Source organism: Leguminivora glycinivorella, chromosome Z, assembly GCF_023078275.1.
Source record: "Leguminivora glycinivorella isolate SPB_JAAS2020 chromosome Z, LegGlyc_1.1, whole genome shotgun sequence".
Taxonomy (NCBI): Eukaryota; Metazoa; Arthropoda; class Insecta; order Lepidoptera; family Tortricidae; genus Leguminivora; species Leguminivora glycinivorella.
Genome location: NC_062998.1, coordinates 11826889 through 11850652, shown reverse-complemented (window position 1 = coordinate 11850652; position 23764 = coordinate 11826889). Strand labels below are relative to the sequence as shown.

At 39.9% G+C, this 23764-nt stretch overlaps 1 protein-coding gene across 1 annotated transcript; it reads right to left on the bottom strand.

Annotated features, from left to right (window-relative positions):
• Positions 1-7745: 7745 nt before the first annotated feature.
• On the bottom strand, positions 7746-23344 carry LOC125241317 (gem-associated protein 5-like). The gene is made up of 19 exons (XM_048149730.1): positions 22976-23344; positions 22730-22889; positions 21680-21896; positions 20793-21477; positions 20375-20554; positions 19773-19997; positions 19125-19311; positions 18551-18707; positions 18151-18307; positions 17525-17664; positions 17148-17272; positions 15234-15408; positions 14092-14433; positions 11871-12018; positions 11307-11386; positions 10797-10929; positions 10127-10213; positions 9304-9434; positions 7746-8764 (listed from the first exon to the last, which is right to left on the bottom strand). Exons 1-19 carry the CDS (start codon positions 23173-23175, stop codon positions 8622-8624), a joined length of 3672 nt encoding a protein of 1223 aa, XP_048005687.1. The 5' UTR covers positions 23176-23344; the 3' UTR covers positions 7746-8621.
• Positions 23345-23764: the final 420 nt, after the last annotated feature.

Here is a 23764-nt window from a genome sequence, read left to right as displayed (position 1 = left end):
GTGCAGATACACAAAATCATTGTAAATTATAATAACTATGGAGTTAATTAAAATGGTCATAGGTAATACTAGTATTAATTTAATATATTTATGTAAGGTTAATGCGGTAACACCAGTATGTCCCGTAGATGTGGCTCTTCAAGTGTGGTTCAAATTTTGCTTATGTGCCACTCTCAAGCAAAAGGTACCATATTATCGCTTAATCATAGGTAATTTGTATAAAAATACGAGCTGGCTGATACTAGAGCAGTTTTATGCTTACTTCTATGTGAATCACGCTGTGAATTGCAAAACGCTTTGAAGACCAACTTAAATAAAGCATCAACCTACAATCTACAATGCAATGCTAAAGAATTGTCGAAAGGCGAATCAATCAACGAGCCCAAAAAGCTCACATATACTTTTCTTCAATCACTTAATTACAAGGAGACAGAAGCTATTCTAAGTAATGGTTTTGTAATGTTCGTCAAGAATAAAGATAAAGTGAATAACAAATGTTCTGTAAATTGCAACCAAGATTCACATTTCCGATAGTATATAAATATAAATCTAACTCGCCTCGTTATAATGCGCGAAACTTTATTTCCGTTGTAGATTTTTTTTTTTTTTGCAATCAAATATCCTAAAGCTTTAACATTATAAGTCTTTGCATTTCGCATCTCATATAAAATATTATCATTTCAAATATCATTTAATAATCGTCACTACTTCATGACTACGTAAAAGTGTTTTATCTTCGTTCTTTAAATTTACTAGTAATACGAGGTTTTTAAAGGGAATCCCAAATACGAAAACCAGAATTTAAAATTAACCTAATAAAATATCAGACAAAAAAAAAACAGCAAATTGAGTATCTCAATTTGACACAGAATTAAATTTACTTTAGGAGGTGTACCTCCAAATAACTCTGAAAGTAGTTTGTTTCATTTGCTAACTTACAGTGAAAAAAATGACCATACAATATGCAGCATTTGAATTATAAGGGAAAGACTTAGAATTACTAGAGCTGCAACTCAGTCGATATTTCTAAATATTGTATTATTAGTCGATATTTCAATGTCAATGTGTCAATTTAATCTTGTTATGGACGCGAAACTGAAATTGTAGATTATCATACATAAAATTGTACGAAAAGGTCCTGCGCTAAGCCAACATACAGTGTCAGCGTTTACGACCAAATGTTTTTTTTTTCACCCCCTTCAGCCAGCAATTTATACAACTGAACGCTGAAAGGCCATCGTATCCGCTTGTTTAAAGAAATATCTTGTATCCTGTATGGGTAGTCTTGCGTGTCCATTTAAAGATCGAATAACAAATGTTGCAAAATAGAATTTCATACATACATTTAATCAATTTAGTAATTATTCAATACATAATAAATAAAATAGTAACATATTCGTGGTATATAATGTCAAAATGTCCGAAAATCATACAAGATGAATACCTAATTAAGCGAGAATATGTCACTTGATTCAGATCAAGTTCTAAAATAAATAAATATATTAATAAAAGAACCATCATCAAGTTATCCATAAAGATGTTAAGTTCTTCAACGATAGAATAAAATTCTGAAATTTCATTCTTGAATATAATACTGATTAGTCTGCTTACCGCTTACCCCCATCTCACATGCATAAACCTTTAGGTGCCGTTCAACGTAACGATAGAATGTCAGGCTACCACTTACACAACCGGTGCTGTGGCCTCAGTCCTGGGTTATGATGAAATGTCTGGCTACCGTTTTGCGCATGCTTCGGCATCATCCAGTACAAGATAAATGATCTGGCTACCGCTTGCACACACCAGGTGCTTCGGCCTCGTCCAGTATAAGCTAAATAATATGGCTACCGCTTGCACGCACCAGGTGCTTCGGCCTCGTCCAGTATAAGCTAAATAATCTGGCTACCGCTTGCACACACCAGGTGCATCGGCCTCGTCCAGTATAAACTAAATAATCTGGCTACCGCTTGCACACACCAGGTGCTTCGGCCTCGTCCAGTATAAGCTAAATAATCTGGCTACCGCTTCACACACCAGGTGCTTCGGCCTCGTCCAGTTTTATGATGAAATGACTGGCTACCGTTTGCCACACAAGGGCTCCGGCCTCGTCCAGCGTTATGATGAAATGACTGGCTACCGCTTGCCACAAAAGGGCTTCGGCCTCGTCCAGTACAACTGTAGTGGTGTTATCTGAGATAAATTTCAACAATTATAAGTAGACACAAACATAACAACTTCACAGTTTCACAAAACTTAAGCAGTTCAATATTCAAAACAATATAACAATATAAAAAAAAACAATCAATTTCCTCAAATTAAAACACACTGTGAACTATATGACGGTGTCGATATTTATGATGTTTATCATGAAAGTCACTACTACTCTCACTACTACTAGATAAATGCTTTCGAGAACTACTTCTCCTTCGACTATAGCGCTCAGACGAACTTAAACGATCTCTACTTGTTTTCACGTATTATTATGGCCCACCCTGTATACGTGCGATAAAAAGAATTGTATTCAGTATAACCATTTGCACTGTGTAGGTCACCATATATGAACGCATTATGGCCCACCCTGTATGCGTGCGATAAAAAAAATATTCGTATCAGGTATAAACATGGCACTATGTGGGTCAGCATGTGCAAACGCATCATGGCCCACCCTGTATTATATTATATTATATTATTTGATACACTAGCAGCTGATAGCTGATGCGTGTATATTACTGCACTTGTTGTTCTATAGTTAATGTTTATATTTTAGTTTTAAATGTTTATCAAGTCTGTTTTTGAAACTGTTCACTGAGGGAGCACTTATCACTGTTTCTGGTAGTTTATTCCACTCGCGTACGACACGGTTTGATAGGAAGTGCTTTCTAGGATTGCTTGTGCTGGGAACGCGAGTAATTTTCAAGCTGTGGCCTCTAAGACGATGATTTTTACTCATAACAAACAGGTCCTTAAGTTCAGGTAAGTCATAATAGTCATAGTATATACGTGATTAAAGAAAAACCTTATTTATTATAGTCATGGGAACTATATGGGTCACCATGTATAAACGCATTATGACCCACCCTGTATATGTGTGATTAACAATTTGTATCAGATTGTTTGGTTGTACTAAAATATTATTTGACGGGTATAGATTTATTTTAAACTACTTGATGTTAAATCAATTTAACCCAACCACCCAATGCCACATGCAATAGTTCATTTATCATTATACATTTTTATATATATATTTTTTTTGTTAATGCAGTTTTGAGAATTTAATAACGTGTAATACCAACAATATGGGTTGACCCATGGACTGTATTAGAACATCCAATTTAATAAGGATGGACGAAGACATTATGTATAAGTGAAATTGTTCTGTCTTTGTTTTATTAGAATCTTAATGTCAGAATGTAAAATATATTATTTTTTGTTATTGCTTTGAGTTGACGAGGATGATAAAACCCAATAAGCACTAGTTATTGAATGTAGTTAGTATAATAAGTACTTAATCAGTTTAATCCACTAAAATATTCTGATGAATAATTCGTAGTATAACTAGTCATTTTTATTTTAGTTCTATATATACGTTAAATGTAAAAATTCCTATATATAGAAATAAATAAATAAATAAAAACTAAAAGTCCCTGCGGTAAGGTGTCGCAGGCGCTGGCTACATTACCTCACTGGACTGTCAAACTGATCCGTATATATTACATGATAATGTCATAAGCTATTGGCAGAATCACTTAATTGAAACTGTGTGAAGCCACCATTAACAAAACCAAATCAATAACCAACGAGTAAGACCACTTTCCCGCTATGCTACTGTTTGTAACGGATCGTCTTGCGTTGATGATTAAATTCTATTCCTTCATCTCAAATACTATTTAGGATTTGAAAAATTGTACACTAGCATCTTGAGGTAGCAATTGCAAGCAAAATTTCATTAGCCCACATTGGCCCGTTGAATAACCGGATTTCGTAATTTAGTTACTATGCTACGAGAATATCTTAACCCGTAAACAATAACACAAGTTACTTGATCCACCTTATGTTGAATCGAGGCTCGAGTTTGTCCGAGCTAGTAGTAGAACATAACTATTTTCTTGCAAATAACCTCAAATATTACGACATTTTCTGTTTGCTTTCAGGGCACAAAACATGTTATTTATGTTAATTGTTCAGTATATTAGTAACCCCCGATAACTACGATCGATAATTAAGTACGAAATCGTATCAGTAGCAAGCCGGCTCAGATTGAAAAGAAAAACTATTCTTACTTACCAAGTTGTCCTTGATCCTTTACTTACAAAACACAATTCTGTGGGTTTGAGAACTTATGTCACTTCTGAATTATTACCAACATAGTAATTAAGATTCCAAAAAGGATCCTTCGTGCTATTTATTATTATTTTACGAATCGTCACAGAAAACAAAGTTCACTTCTTTACGCCGAAAAAAACTAACTGACAGCTCGCCTTCGCGCGCGAACTGACTGACAACCCTCTTGGGGTTGCCAACATACCAAAAATTATATCAATGTTTGGGTAAAATTATGAGATATTTAACATTGTCTTACAAATATTATATAAATAATTTGTGAAGTTACGAGATTCTTAACAATTGCATGAACATAGTTGTATTTTCATATGAGCCAAACTATCTTTTGATGTTGACGCCACGATTGTCGCCTTATTCTTGAATTCGTAAGAATGTTTCAACTGCAACCATTATTCGATACGTACTTCCAAATATACCTAAATAGGCTGAGTCCAGTCAGCAGCATGATCTGAATTTATCATACTGATTTCTGACATTTGTGACGGCGACACCAATATGAATATGAATCGAGCACAAAAATAATGTGATAGCCTAAAGTTAGCAATTAGCATGTTAGTATCTGTGATTGGGTGGTTGCCTATTGTACCTAATAATTTCCCAGCATTTTTTTTAGCAATGTAAATATCGGCCAATTAACTTTTGGTAGAAAAAAACTGCGTATTTTATCTCGGGGAATCAATAAGGCACCTTTTCTACCACTAGCACTCAATGTTATAAAACGTAATTATGTAGCCATCAACACAATTTATGTTAATAATGGCAATAAATAAATGAATCTTAATTAACGCACAATAACAACATTTGAATTATTCCTTTATTTGTACTATGTTCATTGTGTTAATAAATAATATGATATCACACCGATGTTTTATTCTGCGAAATGAGTATTCATTACTCGACTACGACCGTAGTTCATTATGTGTACATTTTTTCACCTTATTGCAACGAAGAAATGTACACATATTTATGAATCCGACTGTACGGAGAGTTATCACGACGAGTTTTACGTTTTCAGAACATAATTATGGCGTTTGAAGTTTCGAAATAGACTAGTAAAAATTACTATTTCGGAAAAGGCTTTTTCTACCCCGCTAGAAGTCGCACTTCTTACTAGAGGAGGAATCAAAGTGACACTTCTGTTCTAGAATACTACTGTTGGTAAGTACAAACAATAGTACATTGTGTTTAGGGAGCTATTTGCAGGGAGGACATAAATTGAATCCTGCACGAAGCGAAAGATTCTATATTTGAATCGAGCGAGCGTAACTCTTTCATAAGCGTAGCTCTTCCATTTCTCTTTGGCCGCCGCCATATGCAACGGTGTTCCAAAACGTCATCAACAAAAAAATAAACCTTGTGAGTATTGACTTCGGGCAGGCAAGCATGGTCGCGCGATAAAATAAATGATAAAACGATGATGATGGGCTGATGTTTTCTCATTTATCGCGTGACCATGCTTGCCTACCAGGTTATCGGGAGGCACGGCACTGCCCTCGCAAGGTCGAGCGCGAAGCAAACACTGCCGTACCATACTTTAGGGTCCCCCCACATCTAGCGTCTCGCGAACGTCGTCGCCCCTCCAACGCCCGCGCGGCGTCGACGCCGCGCTCCCGCAGCGCCGACGCGACGTTGCGGCGCCTATCGAACGTCGACGTCGCAGTGGCGTCCGCGCGGCGTCGTCGCAGCGCCAACGCCGCGCCCGCGCAGCGCCTCCGCGATGCCAGCGGCGACCAACGTCCAGCTAGGCCTTAGGGTCCCCCCACATCTAGCGTCTCGCGAACGTCGTCGCCTCTCCAACGCCTGCGCGGCGTCGACGCCGCGCTTCCGCAGCGCCGACGCGACGTTGCGGCGCCTCTCGAACGTCGACGTCGCAGTAACGTCCGCGCGGCGTCGACGCCGCGTTAGCGCCGCGCCTCCTCGACGTCAGTGGCAGTAAACCAAAAGTAGCTTATACGTTAGTTCGTATGCCTTAACCAATTTTTTGAAAAGTTATTTCTATAATGTAGGTGCATCAAGGCGACTTGTTTACAGAGGGTCTTTGGCCTGTGTTGTATCAACTACGTTTGACGTATTGCTTCCCTGTCACACTTACGATTCCCAAGTGCGACAAATGTGTCAAAAGGTTCACGGCAGGCCCTCCTCAATGAATGCTCTTGACACGTATCTTTATCTAATCTAGGTAATTATCGGAAAAACTGTCATTTCATAGAAATATTGTAAAAACACTAAACAGAGAATGTGTCGAAGAAACGAGAGCAAAAAGCAATATTTACGCGTCTAGCGACCGTCATGATGCAGAAATTTAAGGTTTTTGATGAGTAGATTACGTTTATTTGCCATAATTTGTTAGTTACTAAAAATACCGGGAATCCGGTATTACAAAATTAAATACCGGTTTTGAAATCTACCCCAAAAACCCCGAGATACTGGGATCCCGGTATTGTAAGGCCTAGCTGGACGTTGGTCGCCGCTGGCATCGCGGAGGCGCTGCGCGGGCGCGGCGTTGGCGCTGCGTCGACGCCGCGCGGACGCCACTGCGACGTCGACGTTCGAGAGGCGCCACAACGTCGCGTCGGCGCTGCGGGAGCGCGGCGTCGACGCCGCGCGGGCGTTGGAGAGGCGACGACGTTCGCGAGACGCTAGATGTGGGGGGACCCTTACAATACCGGGATCCCAGTATCTCGGGATTTTTGGGGTAGATTTCAAAACCGGTATTTAATATTGTAATACCGGATTCCCGGTATTTTTAGTAACTAACAAATTATGGCAAATAAACGTAATCTACTCATCAAAAACCTTAAATTTCTGCATCATGACGGTCGCTAGACGCGTAAATATTGCTTTTTGCTCCCGTTTCTTCGACACATTCCTTGTTTAGTGTTTTTACAATATTTCTATGAAATGACAGTTTTTCCGATAATTACCTAGATTAGATAAAGATACGTGTCAAGAGCATTCATTGAGGAGGGCCTGCCGTGAACCTTTTGACACATTTGTCGCACTTGGGAATCGTAAGTGTGACAGGGAAGCAATACGTCAAACGTAGTTGATACAACACAGGCCACAGATCCTCTGTAAACAAGTCGCCTTGATGCACCTACATTATAGAAATAACTTTTCAAAAAATTGGTTAAGGCATACGAACTAACGTATAAGCTACTTTTGGTTTACTGCCACTGACGTCGAGGAGGCGCGGCGCTAACGCGGCGTCGACGCCGCGCGGACGTTACTGCGACGTCGACGTTCGAGAGGCGTCGCAACGTCGCGTCGGCGCTGCGGAAGCGCGGCGTCGACGCCGCGCAGGCGTTGGAGAGGCGACGACGTTCGCGAGACGCTAGATGTGGGGGGACCCTTACTGGAACCATTTCACCGCATTGTCAGTGAAATAAAATTAAAATATAATATGAGAACAGACATTATTTTATTCACAATTAAACTTAAACAATACATCACATCACAAGCCTAGTTTAACATGACATGAATACTTAAAGATCATACAATAAAAAAGTGTGTTTGAAAAAGTACAAGTAGATAAATAAAATAGGAAATTGAATCCTCCTTAATATTTTAATATACATATACATGTGTACGTTAATAAAAACAATTATAAATAAAAACCTCATAGGTATTTCGGAGCATTAACACTTATGATATGGATGTTTATATACAATCCGACAAGAAACAGTACACAGCGCCACTAGGCTTCAACGGGCAACACAGAGTTCAAATTTATATTATAAAGAGTATAACTAGAAACTCCTAAGACCCCCGGTACCAGCCGGTGAAAGTTTACATATTCAAAAAATCTATTTAGAACTTTCAATGAATAACAGAGTTCCAAAACGGAACAATATTTTTTCTTCTTTTTTTTGCCGCGTTGGTGGGTCTGCCAGCTTGTGGCCTGAATCGAAATCATAAAGTATTGACACAGGGCCAACGCCACAGAAAGTATCTGCATGAAAGAGTTCAGTTTTCTTGTGTATCGCAGGTTATGTTACTCTGTTATTCATTAACAGAGTTCCAAATTCAATAACAAAACTTTTGCAAAGCTTTTGGGTCTCAGGAGGCCAGAAGTACACAGGAATGGACAGTTAAATTTATACAAGTACATATCATATTCAGGAATCCGTCAGTACGGGTCCTTCTCACCAGGTTGATATACCAAATTGTCAGTGTACCACCGAAAACAACTTAATAGGAGTAACCCGCCAGTATCGCCACCAGGATGTCTGTACAATATGCGGTTCGCGTTCTAGACGCATCGCGCGACTTTTAAAAACCTATTCATTATCATCTTTCCCGTTGTCTCCGTCAGCACCTCCGATGCTCTGCACCTCTCGCAAGAACAACTCGGCCCTGGAAGGCAGCATCTTGTCGAGTTCCGTCGCCACGTCAGGACACCCAGGGGTGTTCAGCGTCCTACCTTTGAATAGACAAGAATTAAGGTTAGCGAGGGAGCTCTATTACACAACATTCAGAAACGTATAGAATGTAAAGGGATATGTGCTAAGGCGGCATTGCGTGGTCCTCGCGATGTGGACTCGAGTCCTAGTGATTTAAGCATAATTCGGGTAACAAGGGGTTTCCCAAATTACATTTCGGTGACTTACAAAGCCGCAATCATTTGAAAACCAGCAGTTTTGTAAAATATAGAAAGCTATTTATATAACGAATCGCTTGATGGTAAGCAGTTGCTGCGGCCAGCGTACTCTCGTGTTGTAGTACCTACCTAGTGCGTATTCTATTATTTGACCCTTTAACCGCCCGAAATATACCTTTGTACAACGTCCACCTCATTTTGCCGAAGTCTGGTAATAAGACAAATATCCGTCTAACTTCGTACTGGCAGCCAGCTCGATAAAAAAATCTAAGTGGTTAAAAATTTACCACAGTTAGACTCTTGCTTTATGTGACATAAGAACCACACACACACACACACACACACCTGTGATACCTACGTACCTATGAGGTTGTCAGCAAGGATGGTCTGTCCGGCGGCGCGCGCGAGCTCCGCGGCGAGGCTCAGGTTGTCGGTGTGGGGGCACTTGCTGAGGCACGTCGCCGCCTCCAGCAGGTTGCCCAGGGCGAGGTGGCTGCAAACGAGATACTTCATAATTGAACAAATATTAGTTATTTGTTATACAAGGGGGCAAAGTTGTATTTTAACGCCGAGTGTGGAATTGAAAAACGAGCTAGTGAAAGGAGTCTATAGTTGAACCACGAGCGCAGCGAGTGGTTCGAGAATAGAATCCTGAACTTGCGAGTTTTTTAACACACGAGAAGTAAAATACATTTGCACCCGAGTGTAACACAAAATTTTTACCCTCACTATAGCGAGGAAACTACAACGCAAAAAATGCGTTTATCACTGCTTCCAGTAGTTCCACAGGTGGTAAATACTACTACTTACTAGATTCACCTACTTTTATCAATTTTAAAACAGTTAATTTGACTTTATTCAAGGTCAAATTACTTTACTCACTAGTGGATAAAATGCGTTTTTACCCGCTGGTAATAAAGGACAAAACACGTGTTTCCGAGCTAGTGAGGGGAAAAAATAATTACATAGTAGATTATAGTTATAACTAGAGCATCAACTGGCGGTTTGCGATCTCTCGCGCGCGAGACCATACGCGACTTCATCAAGCGCGACTTCAAGTATGGACTCGCGCGCGACAGCGTCAGACCGCCTGACCCATTTTAGGTCGAGAAAGTTGTATACTGTGATTCTAACTCATACTGAAGGTTCTGAAGCAATAAACAGACATAAAAACTAGATACTGACCATACAGCAGCCATGTCGAACATTCCAGAGTGGAGGCAGTTCTTGGCCCATGACTGCAGGACTTCCTCTCCAATTGTGTCCATATATCTAAAAAACATATATTTATTACAAAGGATGAGCTGTACGCGTATTTATATAGGCACACTGTGAGCCTGAATAACCCGAAAGATTTTAACAGTGTATTCCTGGCCACATTTAGAGACTATAATATCATATAAATGTCTGCGTTTTTCTTGATATCGCCTAGTTTCAGAGTTATTACCAATTGACAAAAAAAAATCTTATTGTACAAAAGGCCCTTTTAACGGCGTTGATGTCATTATGGAGAATAGTCTCACTATCCTCATTGATAGATGTCAAAAAGTGAGGAGTAAAATCTTTCAAAAAATTCGATTTTTAGAAAAAATGTTAAAACTCATTTTAAGTTCCAGTATTATGAATAATATTTACTTTTTATGTGAAAATACATTCAAAAATAGTTAAAAAAAATTGTCCGAAAATTACAAAAGTCTTATAATATTTTTTGTTTGTTTTTACATCAAAAATGCGTGGTTAAAATCTTTCGGGTTATTCAGACCCACGGTGTATGTATATCTTTTGTCGACGAAATGTCATACAGTAATATAGTCGTGTTTGGAATATTTATATAATGCAAAGTAGTATACTATACCTTATCCGGCACAGCAAATAGGCCTCCTTGTACAGTTTATTCTCGACGAGGGTCTTCACCGCACCGATTACGTCCTGCAGACTCAGCATCGTCAGAACCTTGCGGTACACGGGCCCGCCGTAGTTCTTGTTCACTAAGACACACGTTTAATAAATCACACTAAGGGCCAGTTGCATCAAACACAGTTAACAGACACATCATCGTCACAGAGGTCTATGGAACTTCTCATACAATAACATTTAGCGAACGTTTTGACGGCGACAGACGGTTTTTTTTAATACCACGTCGGTGGCAAACAGGTATACGGGCCGCCTGATGGAAAGCGGTTACCGTAACCTATGGAGGCTTGGAACTCAAGAGGTGTCACATGCGCGTTGCCGCCCCATTAGAAACTTTTACACTCTTTTTTTGAAGAACCCCATACTGTAGTTCATCGGGAATACCTCTGCAGGGAGACGGAGAGGGGGGAAAGAGAGAGAGGAGGGGAGGGAGAAGAGAGAGACTACTTACCGACTAATTTCTCTTCCTCGCCGTTAGCGACGAGTCGATCTATTTGAGCCAAATACAATTTACACGCGTCTTTCCAGTACCTGGAATCAAACATGACAATTTTAACTATTAAAACTCCCGTGAGACTCATACATATTTAAAAATATTTTAAGCGGGTTACTCACGTATTAAGTCCCGCTTAAAATATTTTTAAAAACATGACAATTGTCATCAATCTAATCAGAAACATTTTCTTCTTTTTATTGCCGCGTTGGTGGGTCTGCCAACTTGTGGCCTGAATCGAAGTCATAAAGTATTGACACAGGGCCAACGCCACAGAAAGTATCTACATGAAAGAGTTCAGTTTTCTTGTGTATTGCAGGTTATGCCATCTTGTAGGATGCTTGGAAGCTTAAAATTAACATTGAGCTCAATAAATAGTGTGTTTATGCAGGTTCCCTCCCCTATATGATTTCAAGTTCATGAACGACAAGTGTGTGTGTTTGTTTGTTGTAGTGTGCGTGCATGAGCGAGTACGTGGTGTGTGGTGTGTGATGTGTGTATGTGTGTGTGTGTGCGTCTCACTTGGAAGAGACGCCGGGCGCGAGGCTCAGCAGGTAGGGACAGAGCAGGTCGCGCTCGGCGGCGAGGCGCAGCGCCGCGTCAATATGTCCGCGCAGCACGCACAGCACTAGCCATGATTCAGTGTTGCCCACGCGCAGGTGATGCTCCACTGTAAACATTACATTATATTACTTGAATAGGGATGTTGTATGCTTCTTCCTCCCGATAAATAGAATAGATCATTGTTAGAAAGTCATAGATAGCATTTTTTTGTCACCGTCTCTATAGGCTACTTGCCTCCTAGTCAAATCAGCTTCTTTTTACGAACTGTCAAAACGAATTTGAAAGACTTGCTAATATGGAATTTATATGAAATCGAATTTAGTGACGTCACGGTCAACTGCGTTACTTTATATATTTCTACCTGACTTATTAAATAGAAATTGGATTTTAAAATAACTTCTGTCCATGTTTTCTTATATTTATCTGATGCTTTATTTTGTGCATGGTATAATAGTATACAATCGTGATATAATACTAAGTATAAATTTATGATTTAAATATAATTGTAACGATAACATGCATGCCTTTCAACATTTATTATATAGCACTAAGCATTCGGTGTTTTAGTCTAATATTCTTAGTTTGTAAGGAAGACATTGCATGTACGCAATTAATATTCACATACATAGCTTTGACATGTAGTGATCATGGAAATTTTCACATGCCCTGTGGCAGAGCATATTAAGGATCTCCAATGTAAACACTTTATATTATAACATCTACTGTAACGCACCATAATTATGTTCTTGTGAATAAACTTTCATTCAATACAAAGCTTTTCAGTCGAGTACCATGTTTAGGCCACGAAGCTTGCTGAGTGGCCTAATAGTACGGTACGAGAGTGAAAAGCTTAATTATATCACTATTGTATACAATACTTTTTCTATGAGTCATCATCTTCATCATCAATGTATGTGTATCTGTGCTGTGTATGCTGGGTTCGAATCCTGGTAAGTCAATTCATTCGTGTGATATATATAAGTAATTGTATGTATTATAATAATTATGTACTGAGTAACCTACAACCCAAGGGACTAATAACTACTTATGTCAAGAGATCTTCAATTTCATTATAGCTTTTATCTTTAAGCCACTTTATAAGCATTATCTTACATTCTTTAAGCCTCACAGGGTAAATGTTAATAATTTTATTTACCATGTTATACAACCTAGTTGATTGGGCAGAATACTGTCTTTTTGCATATGCTGTGTTACTGATAGTTACGGGAACTACATTAGGTTTTCTACGCGAAGTTATAGGAATGTTTTTATATATAGTATTTTTATGTTTTTTTAAAATTACATTTAGCACGTACAGTTTTCTTACTGTTAGCAAGTCACAGGTTTCATAAAGTTCAGATGTAGGAAAGGTGAACGGCTTAGTGTACATGACCTTTAAAAGAGCCCTCTGAGCTCTTTCAAGTTCAAGGAATTTAGTTTTTGTGGCCCCACCCCAGATAGGTATACAATATGTGAGAATTGATTCAGCCAAAGCAACATATATTCGATTCAGGACAGTTTTTGGAGCAGCGTGTCTTAGGTTCTTAAACAACCATATTAGTTTGCGTGTTCTAGTCATGATGACAATCAATGACCAATGTCATGATGTAGTCATGATCAATGGACGAAAAATATCATCATTCAAGTTAAAATTAATGTTAATAGCGTCGTTCACCGTTGTATCAACATCGAATTACCTAGCAACCAATTGTTTATAATAACCGTCTCTGATTGGTCGATAACGCGATAGATTAAAAAAAATGTGTTTCAGATGCAGAAAAATTTGCCAGGTATCGCAAATTAGTATAGAAATTGTATGAAGTTCTATTTTTGAAATCATTACAGTTAACTAAAGTCAACTATAATGAGATATTATAGTTGCGTCGGAACTGCCATAGAGTATCCAACGCTGAAAAGTTATCACTTATAGTTTAGTCTGTGGTGTCCTAATTGACAGATTGAAGTTGACGAGTAGAAAAAATATTTTATTTTTACTACAGTCAAGTTCCCTATTTACTACGTAAACGGGTGACTGCCTCCTATTGCTTTGACTCTGTTCAACGGAAAAAGTTATAGCGCAGAATAACTGACAGAACGAATAACGAACTTATAGTCAGCAGCCCCATTTCTTTTCATAAATATTCATTCTTTCGATAACTTTCCTTAAAATAAGACTTACTTTCCATATCGAATATTTCATTAACCTCCTTCGAATTCCCGAACATCTTGATATAATCGAGATCATATTCCTCAGTATTCTCAACAGCCGTCTCCAAATTCTTCTTTACCATGAAATTGTGGAGCAACCTCTTGGCTCCCTTCGTCTTTGGCTTTTGCATCTGTTTAGTGATGGTTGGGAGCAGGAACTTCTTGGAAATCTTCACTTTCGATTCTAAGGTGGCCGCTACACCGTTGCTTTCAGTGTCTGCAGTTTCGGAATCTTCGGCCGCGGCTTCAGGTTTGATTTCCTTTTTGTCTTTCTTTTTCTTCTTGTCTTTCTTCGGCGCTTCTTCTTTCGTTTCTATCAGAAGAAAATAATTTTATTAGAGAGTAGACAGTAGTGTTAAGTGTTAGAATACACCATTGGGCGGGTTCACAGACGGAACGTTATTTTCGGGAAATGAACCTGCCCCGGACTTGGAACGTCTACATTCAGCTTAGCAAGGACATTGCCGCCGGGCGTTGCTTTCTCTCTCTGACCTCTGATAAATTTCAATCCTTTATTCGCTATTAAATTCTAGTTAATTTGTTGTACGAGTAACTCTATAAATTAACATTTTACCAACTTTGCAAACGTTCTAAAGTTATAAATATGAACACCTCAACTACCTCAGTTTAGAGCTTCAGTTGCTTTTAGCTGCAGTCTATAAAGCGATGTGGTCAATCTTCACTAGTTCTCGACGCCTCAGCAGGGTGTTGCGGTGGTGCGGCAGGCGCCCTACCTATAAGCTAGGTGCTACAGTCTGTAGAGCAAGGTGGTTGATCGTCATTTGTCCTCGACCTACCTACGTAAGCCTCGGCGGTGTGCCGGCGCGCGTCCCACAGCCGCAGACAGCAGTCGGCGCCGCCGGACAGCACGTGGTGCGAGAGCGCGGCCTACCTGTAAGCTAGGTGCTACAGTCTGTAGAGCAAGGTGGTTGATCGTCATTTGTCCTCGACCTACCTACGTAAGCCTCGGCGGTGTGCCGGCGCGCGTCCCACAGCCGCAGACAGCAGTCGGCGCCGCCGGACAGCACGTGGTGCGAGAGCGCGGCCTACCTGTAAGCTAGGTGCTACAGTCTGTAGAGCAAGGTGGTTGATCGTCATTTGTCCTCGACCTACCTACGTAAGCCTCGGCGGTGTGCCGGCGCGCGTCCCACAGCCGCAGACAGCAGTCGGCGCCGCCGGACAGCACGTGGTGCGAGAGCGCGGCCGGCGCCGCCCACGCCGCGCCCAGCGCCGTGCCGCCGTGCCCGCCGAATATCGACACGCAAGTGCCCGAGGTTACGTCCCATACCTGACCGAAAACAACGGTTAACTCTTTCAAAGGGCTGGGAAACGGTTTCTTTAACCTTTAATTTGGCAGTGTTTAAATGGGCATACGACATCTTTGACCCTCTTTTTTTTTTCTAACCAAAACTTTCAGTATTATTTAGTAGTAAGTCTTGAACGCACGACCATGGAATTGAATTTTACATGGACCGAATTAAGGGTTAAAGGGTTAATGATATATCCATCATGTGCTGTGGCGTGGCGTGAAAATTTTCGTTGATAAAGCCGGAGGGGTTTTCGGGATCTGTTTTCTATGAACTTCTACAGATACTGGAGAATTTTCGGGAACCCGTAGGGAATCGAGTTGTATTGACGCCCCGCCACTGATACCTATTCAACCTTATGACACGAACATTAGATCCAATGACGTGTTTTTATAACTGTAAGTATATCACACTTACTATTTAAGTGATAATGACATCAAGGAAAACATTTGTAACGAAGAAAATCAAACAATATCCATAATTTCATTTCCCACCGTTACAATCGAATAGAAATAGAACAGATCCAACAAAAAAAACCGGCCAAGAGCGTGTCGGGCCACGCTTAGTATAGGGTTCCGTAGTTTTCCGTATTTTTCTCAAAAACTACTGAACCTATCAAGTTCAAAACAATTTTCCTAGAAAGTCCTTATAAAGTTCTACTTTTGTGATTTTTTCATATTTTTTAAACATATGGTTCAAAAGTTAGAGGGACGCACTTTTTTTTCCTTTAGTTAGGAGCGATTATTTCCGAAAATATTAATATTATCAAAAAACCGGCCAAGAGCGTGTCAGGCCACGCTCAGTGTAGGGTTCCGTAGTTTTCCGTATTTTTCTCAAAAACTACTGAACCTATCAAGTTCAAAATAATTTTCCTAGAAAGTCTTGATAAAGTTCTACTTTTGTGATTTTTGTCATATTCTTTTAAACATATGGTTCAAAAGTTAGAGGGGGGGGACGCACTTTTTTTTCCTTTAAGAGCGATTATTTCCGAAAATATTAATATTATCAAAAAACGATCTTAGTAAACCCTTATTCATTTTTAAATACCTATCCAACAATATATCACACGTTGGGGTTGGAATGAAAAAAAATATCAGCCCCCACTTTACATGTAGGGGGGGTACCCTAATAAAACATTTTTTTCCATTTTTTATTTTTGCACTTTTTTGGCGTGATTGATATACATATTAGTACTAAATTTCAGCTTTCTAGTGCTAACGGTTACTGAGATTATCCGCGGACGGACGGACGGACGGACAGACAGACAGACATGGCGAAACTATAAGGGTTCCTAGTTGACTACGGAACCCTAAAAACTATCTTAGTAAACCCTTATTCATTTTTAAATACCTATCCAACAATATATCACACGTTGGGGTTGGAATGAAAAAAAATATCAGCCCCCACTTTACATGTAGGGGGGGGGGGTACCCTAATAAAACATTTTTTACAATTTTTTATTTTTGCACTTTGTTGGCGTGATTGATATACATATTGGTACCAAATTTCAGCTTTCTAGTGCTAACGGTTACTGAGATTATCCGCAGACGGACGGACGGACGGACAGACAGACAGACATGGCGAAACTATAAGGATTCCTAGTTGACTACGGAACCCTAAAAAGGAACAGGCACATCAACCTTCAAAATTTTGATCGCTGTGCGACTATAATATGTTTTGTTATTGTATAATAATTCATACAATCACAATAATGCCTTACCCTCACGGTGCCATCGTGCGAAGTGGACAACAGTCTCATATCATAATGCGGACTCCACGCCACTTGCAAAACAGTGTTCGTGTGTCCTATGAGTCTCTTGAATTCAATCAACTTCGGCTGGTTTTCTGGCGAAAATAATACACAAAGAAATATTAGGAACTAGTTATTATTTACAGGAAGGGACACTGATCCAAGCCGTATAAAATTATACCTTATGAATGAAAAGAACCGTCAGAAATCAAGTCACATAATCTATTTACTAATCCTTATTTTCAAATTGGCCAAACTTTACATTAAATTACTAAAAATAGGATTGTTTCACTATTAATACTACTTATTATGCCAATCCCTGTTATTCAAATTCCTAAGAAACTCACCTTCCTTATCGATATACTCTAATATAACGACTGCGTTCGCCTTGTCCTGTGAGCACACGGCGATCAAATTCTTGTGCGGAGACTCCTCGTTGGCGAAAGACGTCTGCTGCGGGTGCCATTCGATGGTGTGGATCATTTTACTGTAAGAAAATTAAATAAATGTACAATATTGTAGAGGCCAGTAAAAGAGATATTCATACATAAGTTCCGATTTTGTCGGACAATGCGAAGCAGAATTTCATAAAAAATATATTAAAATTTTACAGGTGTAAATCAAGAAAACAGTCAGTCTCTAAGGGTCTCCTCAAACTTATCGACGCGGAATCGACTCTAGCCGGTCAAAAATCGTTCGTTAGTATGAACATGCGTACGCATGCGTTAAGCTACGACGAAGCGTAACGGCCCAGCCACGACATTGATCTAAGCGCGACAGCGGTGAGCGGCAGCCATAGGTGCGAATGAAAAGTCCCATCGCTGTGTCTCGCTCCAATGTATGGCCGCCGCTCACCGCTGTCGCGCTTAGACCGATGTCGTGGCCGGGCCATAAGCGTCTTCATACTAACGCGCGATTTTTAGCCAGCTAGAGTCGATTCCGCGTCGATAGGTTTGGAAAAACCTTAACACACCTGCCCACGAAGGTGGCCGCCAGCAGCGTCGATTCTAATTCGCGTAGCACGGCCACGCCGCCCGCGTCGCTGCCGACACACATGAGCCCGTCGCGCACGCGCACGGCCGTCACGCCCCACGAGGCGCCTTCCACTGACACCGGCACTGGAGTTCCCGCTGCAACATAAATATTAGATTAGGGATCGGATGGAAAGTCAGTTTTGTTAGATAACGAAACCTGTGAAAAACGTACTGGATTGTACACACACGTTGACAGTCTCGGCATCGCTCCAATCCAATACGATCGCAGAAGTGTGAGGCAAGAAGCGAGCATATGCACGCACTGCGACTATATATCTCTGTGTGGGGTTTATCAACTCTCGGCATTACAAAAGATCGGTCCTTATAAAGAGTGCTTACATTCATCGGGGCGGTCCGTGCAGTAGGCCCTGAGCTCCTGGCGCGCGGCTGCGTAGAGACGCTCGGCGCCCCAGCCTAGTGCGTATACGCCGCCGGACAGCCCTGAACCAAGGGTACGCGCCGGCCGCTCACCAAACCCTGCCTCGATCAGTCCGACCTGCACCAAACCACATCAATATACAAATTATGTGACGAATCACTTTACAAATGAATTATAATTGTTCATTGGGAATATTACGGCAATGTTTTGCTGCCAGAGTCGAATAAGGCCCTCCACGTGTAAGTGGGTCTGAGTAAAGTTTAGTGTAATAAATAATATAATGTAGATAAGTAAGAAATGCTTCACTTTCAACCCGCTTCATGTAAACCTTTTCGTGCATAATAAATGAAATAGTAAATTGTTAACTAAACAATGATCTTTACAAGTTAACCTCTCATATGTCGGGAACGTCAATCAGTGCAGCCAGTATTGAATTCTAATTAATTTTAAATGGTCAATACCTACGAACGTGGATCCATCCACGTTCCGGCATACGACAGGTTAACGGTATCAATGTATTATGTAGCAGTTTACCCTAGATTCAGCAGTTCCAAACGCCAGCAAGTTCTCCTTGGTAGGATGCCAGGCTACTGTGAGCACTTTGCCCTGCACGTGCTGCCAGTAGGTGACGACCCGGCCGGCCGACAGCTTGCCCTCCGCTTCTTCAGACTCTTCGGCCGTCCACACGCGCACGGCGCCGTCGCCAACGCTCACCGCCACCCTGAGAATATGAACACACAGTTATATTTTTACTCATAAAATGTACGCTTGCGAATCTTTGTTATATTTTGTCTCTTTCTCTACAAATAGTAATGGCTCAGTCGCGACATCACGTGGCGCCGGCGATGGCGAATGTGATCTATAAGTTGAAGCTCACTTCACAGCAAGTTTAATTCCCACTTATGACCGCTGCACAGAGCCGTGGCTGGTTTGCGACGGATAGGAATTAGGACTAACAAAAGAATATGGTATTTGCTCACCCAACGTTGTTGGCCCAGGTCACGCGATGCAAGCCGCACTAATGTAGCTAAAACGCTAGTAAAGACCAGCCGCGTTACTCACTTGTTTACGTCATTGTCGCGAACGAACGAGCGGTCCTGCGACGCGCTCTAAGCGACGGGCGAGGCGCTGTTCGCTCGACGAGCGTTAGTAGACACAGTGTAGACTAGACTCGTGACTAACTTGTTGACGTCATAGGGGCAGTACTGCACGTTGTAGACGAAGCCCCCGCACGTGTTGTACACGGCGGTGGAGCGGTCGCGCAGGCTGTAGCGGACGAGCGAGCGGTCCTGTGACGCGCTCCAAGCGACGGGCGAGGCGGTGTTCGCTCGACAAGCGTTGGTGGCCACGCAGTGTAAGCCGCGCTTGTGTAGGTTGTGAATTAACTTTGTTACAAGCTTGTTCTTGCTTTTTCAGAAAACAAAAAACAAATGTTGAGTATCAACGGAACTCTTTCTTCTCTTAATATTTAGTCGCATAATATTAACCGCCTGTTTCCTTAATACAAGCAGAAAAATGTAAACGCAGCTTTCCATCACAGAAGGATCAATATTCTAACCACAATAAGAAAATTCTAATAGCAATTCTAACAAAAACCCTTATTGCATACAATACAAAAGATCAGGACCTTCAAGGTATGAAACGGGACAAATGATTTATCCTCAATTGATATATTAATATTATTATTAATAAGGGAAATATAATAACTTACAACGTTTTAATGTCAGGCAAGCATTTTAAGATAGGCAGATAATGTTTTGCAAGCACTAAAAAAGTAATCATACCAATCAGGCTTCAATGGATTGCATTCCAACAACTGGTTCTTCCCATCAGCTATGAGCAGCAGCTCAGGCTGGCACCAAACCAGCGTGGCCCAGGAGTTCCTGAAGCGGCCTTGTTGCTTGCCGGCGCTCAACGCGCAGCTGGCCACGAGCTTGCCTGTCTTTGACCAGATGCGGACACCACTGGAAAATAGTGCATTTGATACAAATATCACAAGGGCGCCATATTACATATTTAAGGTCCATACATACTACATATTTAATGAAACTGAAAATTGAGTTAAAAAAAAATTGCCTAGATCTACATAGACAATAAATGATGACTCTTCATTATTATAAAATAAGAATATTCATATCATTAAATAACTGATTTACTTACAATAAAACGAAAATGATAATTAGGATAAAAAAAAATCTTTACCCATGTTTCCCAATTGTTGCTAACAAATGTTTATGCATGTGGACACTAGACACGGAACTAGATTCCTCTTGCTCCTCTTTACTATTGATTTCTTCATGACTAGAATCACTAATAACCTTACTACCACTAGGTACCTCTTCCTTTGGACCACTCTCACTGTTTAAATCACTTTTCTCCAATGCCTCTACTAATGACTCAATTGAGGGCTCTGGTTCATTCTTTTTCTTTAGTATGGCATCTTTAAGCTTCAAGCATTCAGCCAAATAATCATTCTGTTCCTCGGGTTCCTTGATTTTTACTAATATATCCTCCGGTTGATATTTTTTATGACCAAATTCATCTGCTTCATGATCTTTATAAATATCAAACATGTCATCTTCAGGAACAACTACAAAATCTTCAAAACTATCTTGGGGAAGATCTTTTTTGATTCCAGAAGTATTTTTTTCTTCTAGGTCCTCCTGCTGTCTAATTCTTTCCATTCTCTCAGAGGCACTATATTTCTGAGGCTCTTTTTGAGTTGCCCCTTTCTTTAGCTTCAACTTGCTAGGTTTTTCAGTAACAATGCCAGTTCTTTGGGATTCGTCAACGGATTTCCCAACTTGGACTTCATATTGAGGACACCAGCTCACATTCATGATTTCGTCATCCTGACTGCGTACTTTGTAGATAAGGCTGCCAGCACCTTCAATAAAATATAATAGAATCAGATAAATTTGCATTTAATTTTCATTACTAATCCACATTATATTTGCCAACTTACCAAGGATTCCTAAATTACATAGGTATTTTAAAGTATTCGATTTGTTTACAGTAATTTTAAAGTGTTTTTGACTTTGTTTGTGCATGCATATAGCCGATTCAAAATACCAAGTCTATGATCTTACCAGTCAAATCCACCACAAAAAGAACTCCCTGCTTGGTACCAATGGCCACATTTAACGTAATGTGGTGGGAGCAGGCCATGCAAGTTGGCTTGGACGTCTTTAGCATGTTATTGAATGTTTTCACCACATTGGCGTTTAGGTCCCATTTCACAATGTTGCCGAAACTGCCCACAGTTACAGCATACACCTCATTGCTGTACGCTACACCAATTATTTCCTGTGAATACCAAATCATTTTAATAATACTGTTACTTTGACATACAACTTGTTTTAATTGATTTCTTAAGGTTCAATACAACTAATTTCTCTAAGAAAATAGTGTCTTTAACTGTTACTGTTATCAAGTGAAAAAAAATGGCTCAAGAAGCCTATCTTAACTTTTACACTATCCTTTGTTTTGTCTCACACAGTGTAAATAATGTAAGGTGCATTAGGGTAATTCCGAAAGTCGTCTAATTTCGAAAGTCGCATAAAAATCACCATTATTTCTATCATATCAAGATTCCCCTTTCGAAATTACCCGATCATTTCTGTGTATTGCGACATGGCGATTGAATTGGAACGAGGCCAAGGCAGTGGCTCAAGATAGAAAGGCATGGAAGGATCTTGTGGAGGCCCTATGCAACTATGGGGTGTCCTAGGACATCAATGTGATGAGCACTGATATTTGTTCCTGAGTCATGGATGTTTTCTATGTATATAAGTATTTATATATTATATATATCGTTGCCTGAGTACCCACAACACAAGCCTTCTTGAGCTTACCGTGGGCCTCAGTCAATCTGTGTAAGAATGTCCTATAATATTTATTTATTTATTATTTATATATTGAATCAACAAGAACAACAACCTTATATTTAGCTTGAGTAAAATTTTTCTCATTCTTAATAACTGACAAGTTTTGTGCCTGACTATAACTTTTAATCTGCAAGATTGAGAATTGTATCTTTGAGGGTAGATTACAAATGAGAACATTAGGTAATTTACCCTTTTAAGATATTACCAAATTGTTAGCTCATTAGTTAATATCAATAAAATTTCAGCAAGTACCTCTTTTTCATGAGTGTGAATGTCATGACTAAGATTGGACTTGAATTTGATTCCAACGTTGGCATCCTCTAAACTCCATTGCTTTACAGAGCCACTTGCGCTTCCTGTCAGCAACAGCTTCTTCTCCGGCCATTCTGGTGAGATGTCTAAACTTACAATCCTGCATAAAAAAACAAAACAATAAAAAACAAATGTAATAAGAAAGAATATTTAATATAGCACACTACTTAATATCAAAGTTCTTACTTGTCCGGATGTGCTCGGTTTAAGACGTGTGCAGTATATTGCTCGGCACCTTCAACTACCCCATTCCCATCAGCTGGCACGGGTTTCAAGACACAAAGACTTTTGCTTGGACCGCCGTAAGCTAGCCAACCATCGTTGCTCACTACTAAACCTGATACTTGGAACCAGTTAGGTGAGGGAAATAATACTGTTTCATCCATTTTTCGTAGCTAACAATAATTTCACAAACTTTTGTTAAGTTACAATGGCTACAAAGGCACATACAAAAATTTACGCGCGCTATAAGGTAGTTTCAACTCAGTTGAGGCCACGCACACTATAACACTGTCATGTAAAGACAACGAGATTTTGAAATTAGTGTTCTTACCGTGTACCGACTGCAGATTCAACAGTGAATTGCAAGAAAGACCAAAAAGTTTCTATTAACTATTTTGTTAAGAATTACGTCTATAGAATAATTTTCAAACAAAGCAGAAAATAAAATATCTCGTATGTGATTAATTAATTGTCAGATTATGATTGTAATATTTATCGTAGAAATCAAAGATATTTTATTAGATTGCCTTATTTTATCATCGTAGCTGTTAAAATGGTGTTTACCTATTTTTTCATTACTTATTAGCAGACATAGAAGTCGCAGTAGCAATAACGTCAATTAACATAGGGACATCCTTCCGATACAAAATATATCGATAGCTGAATAATTATTTGGAAGTGAAATTTCATATGAGCTATAAAGTTCACCGGATAATACCATTACTGCTTTTAATACCATTAATGATAAGTCTA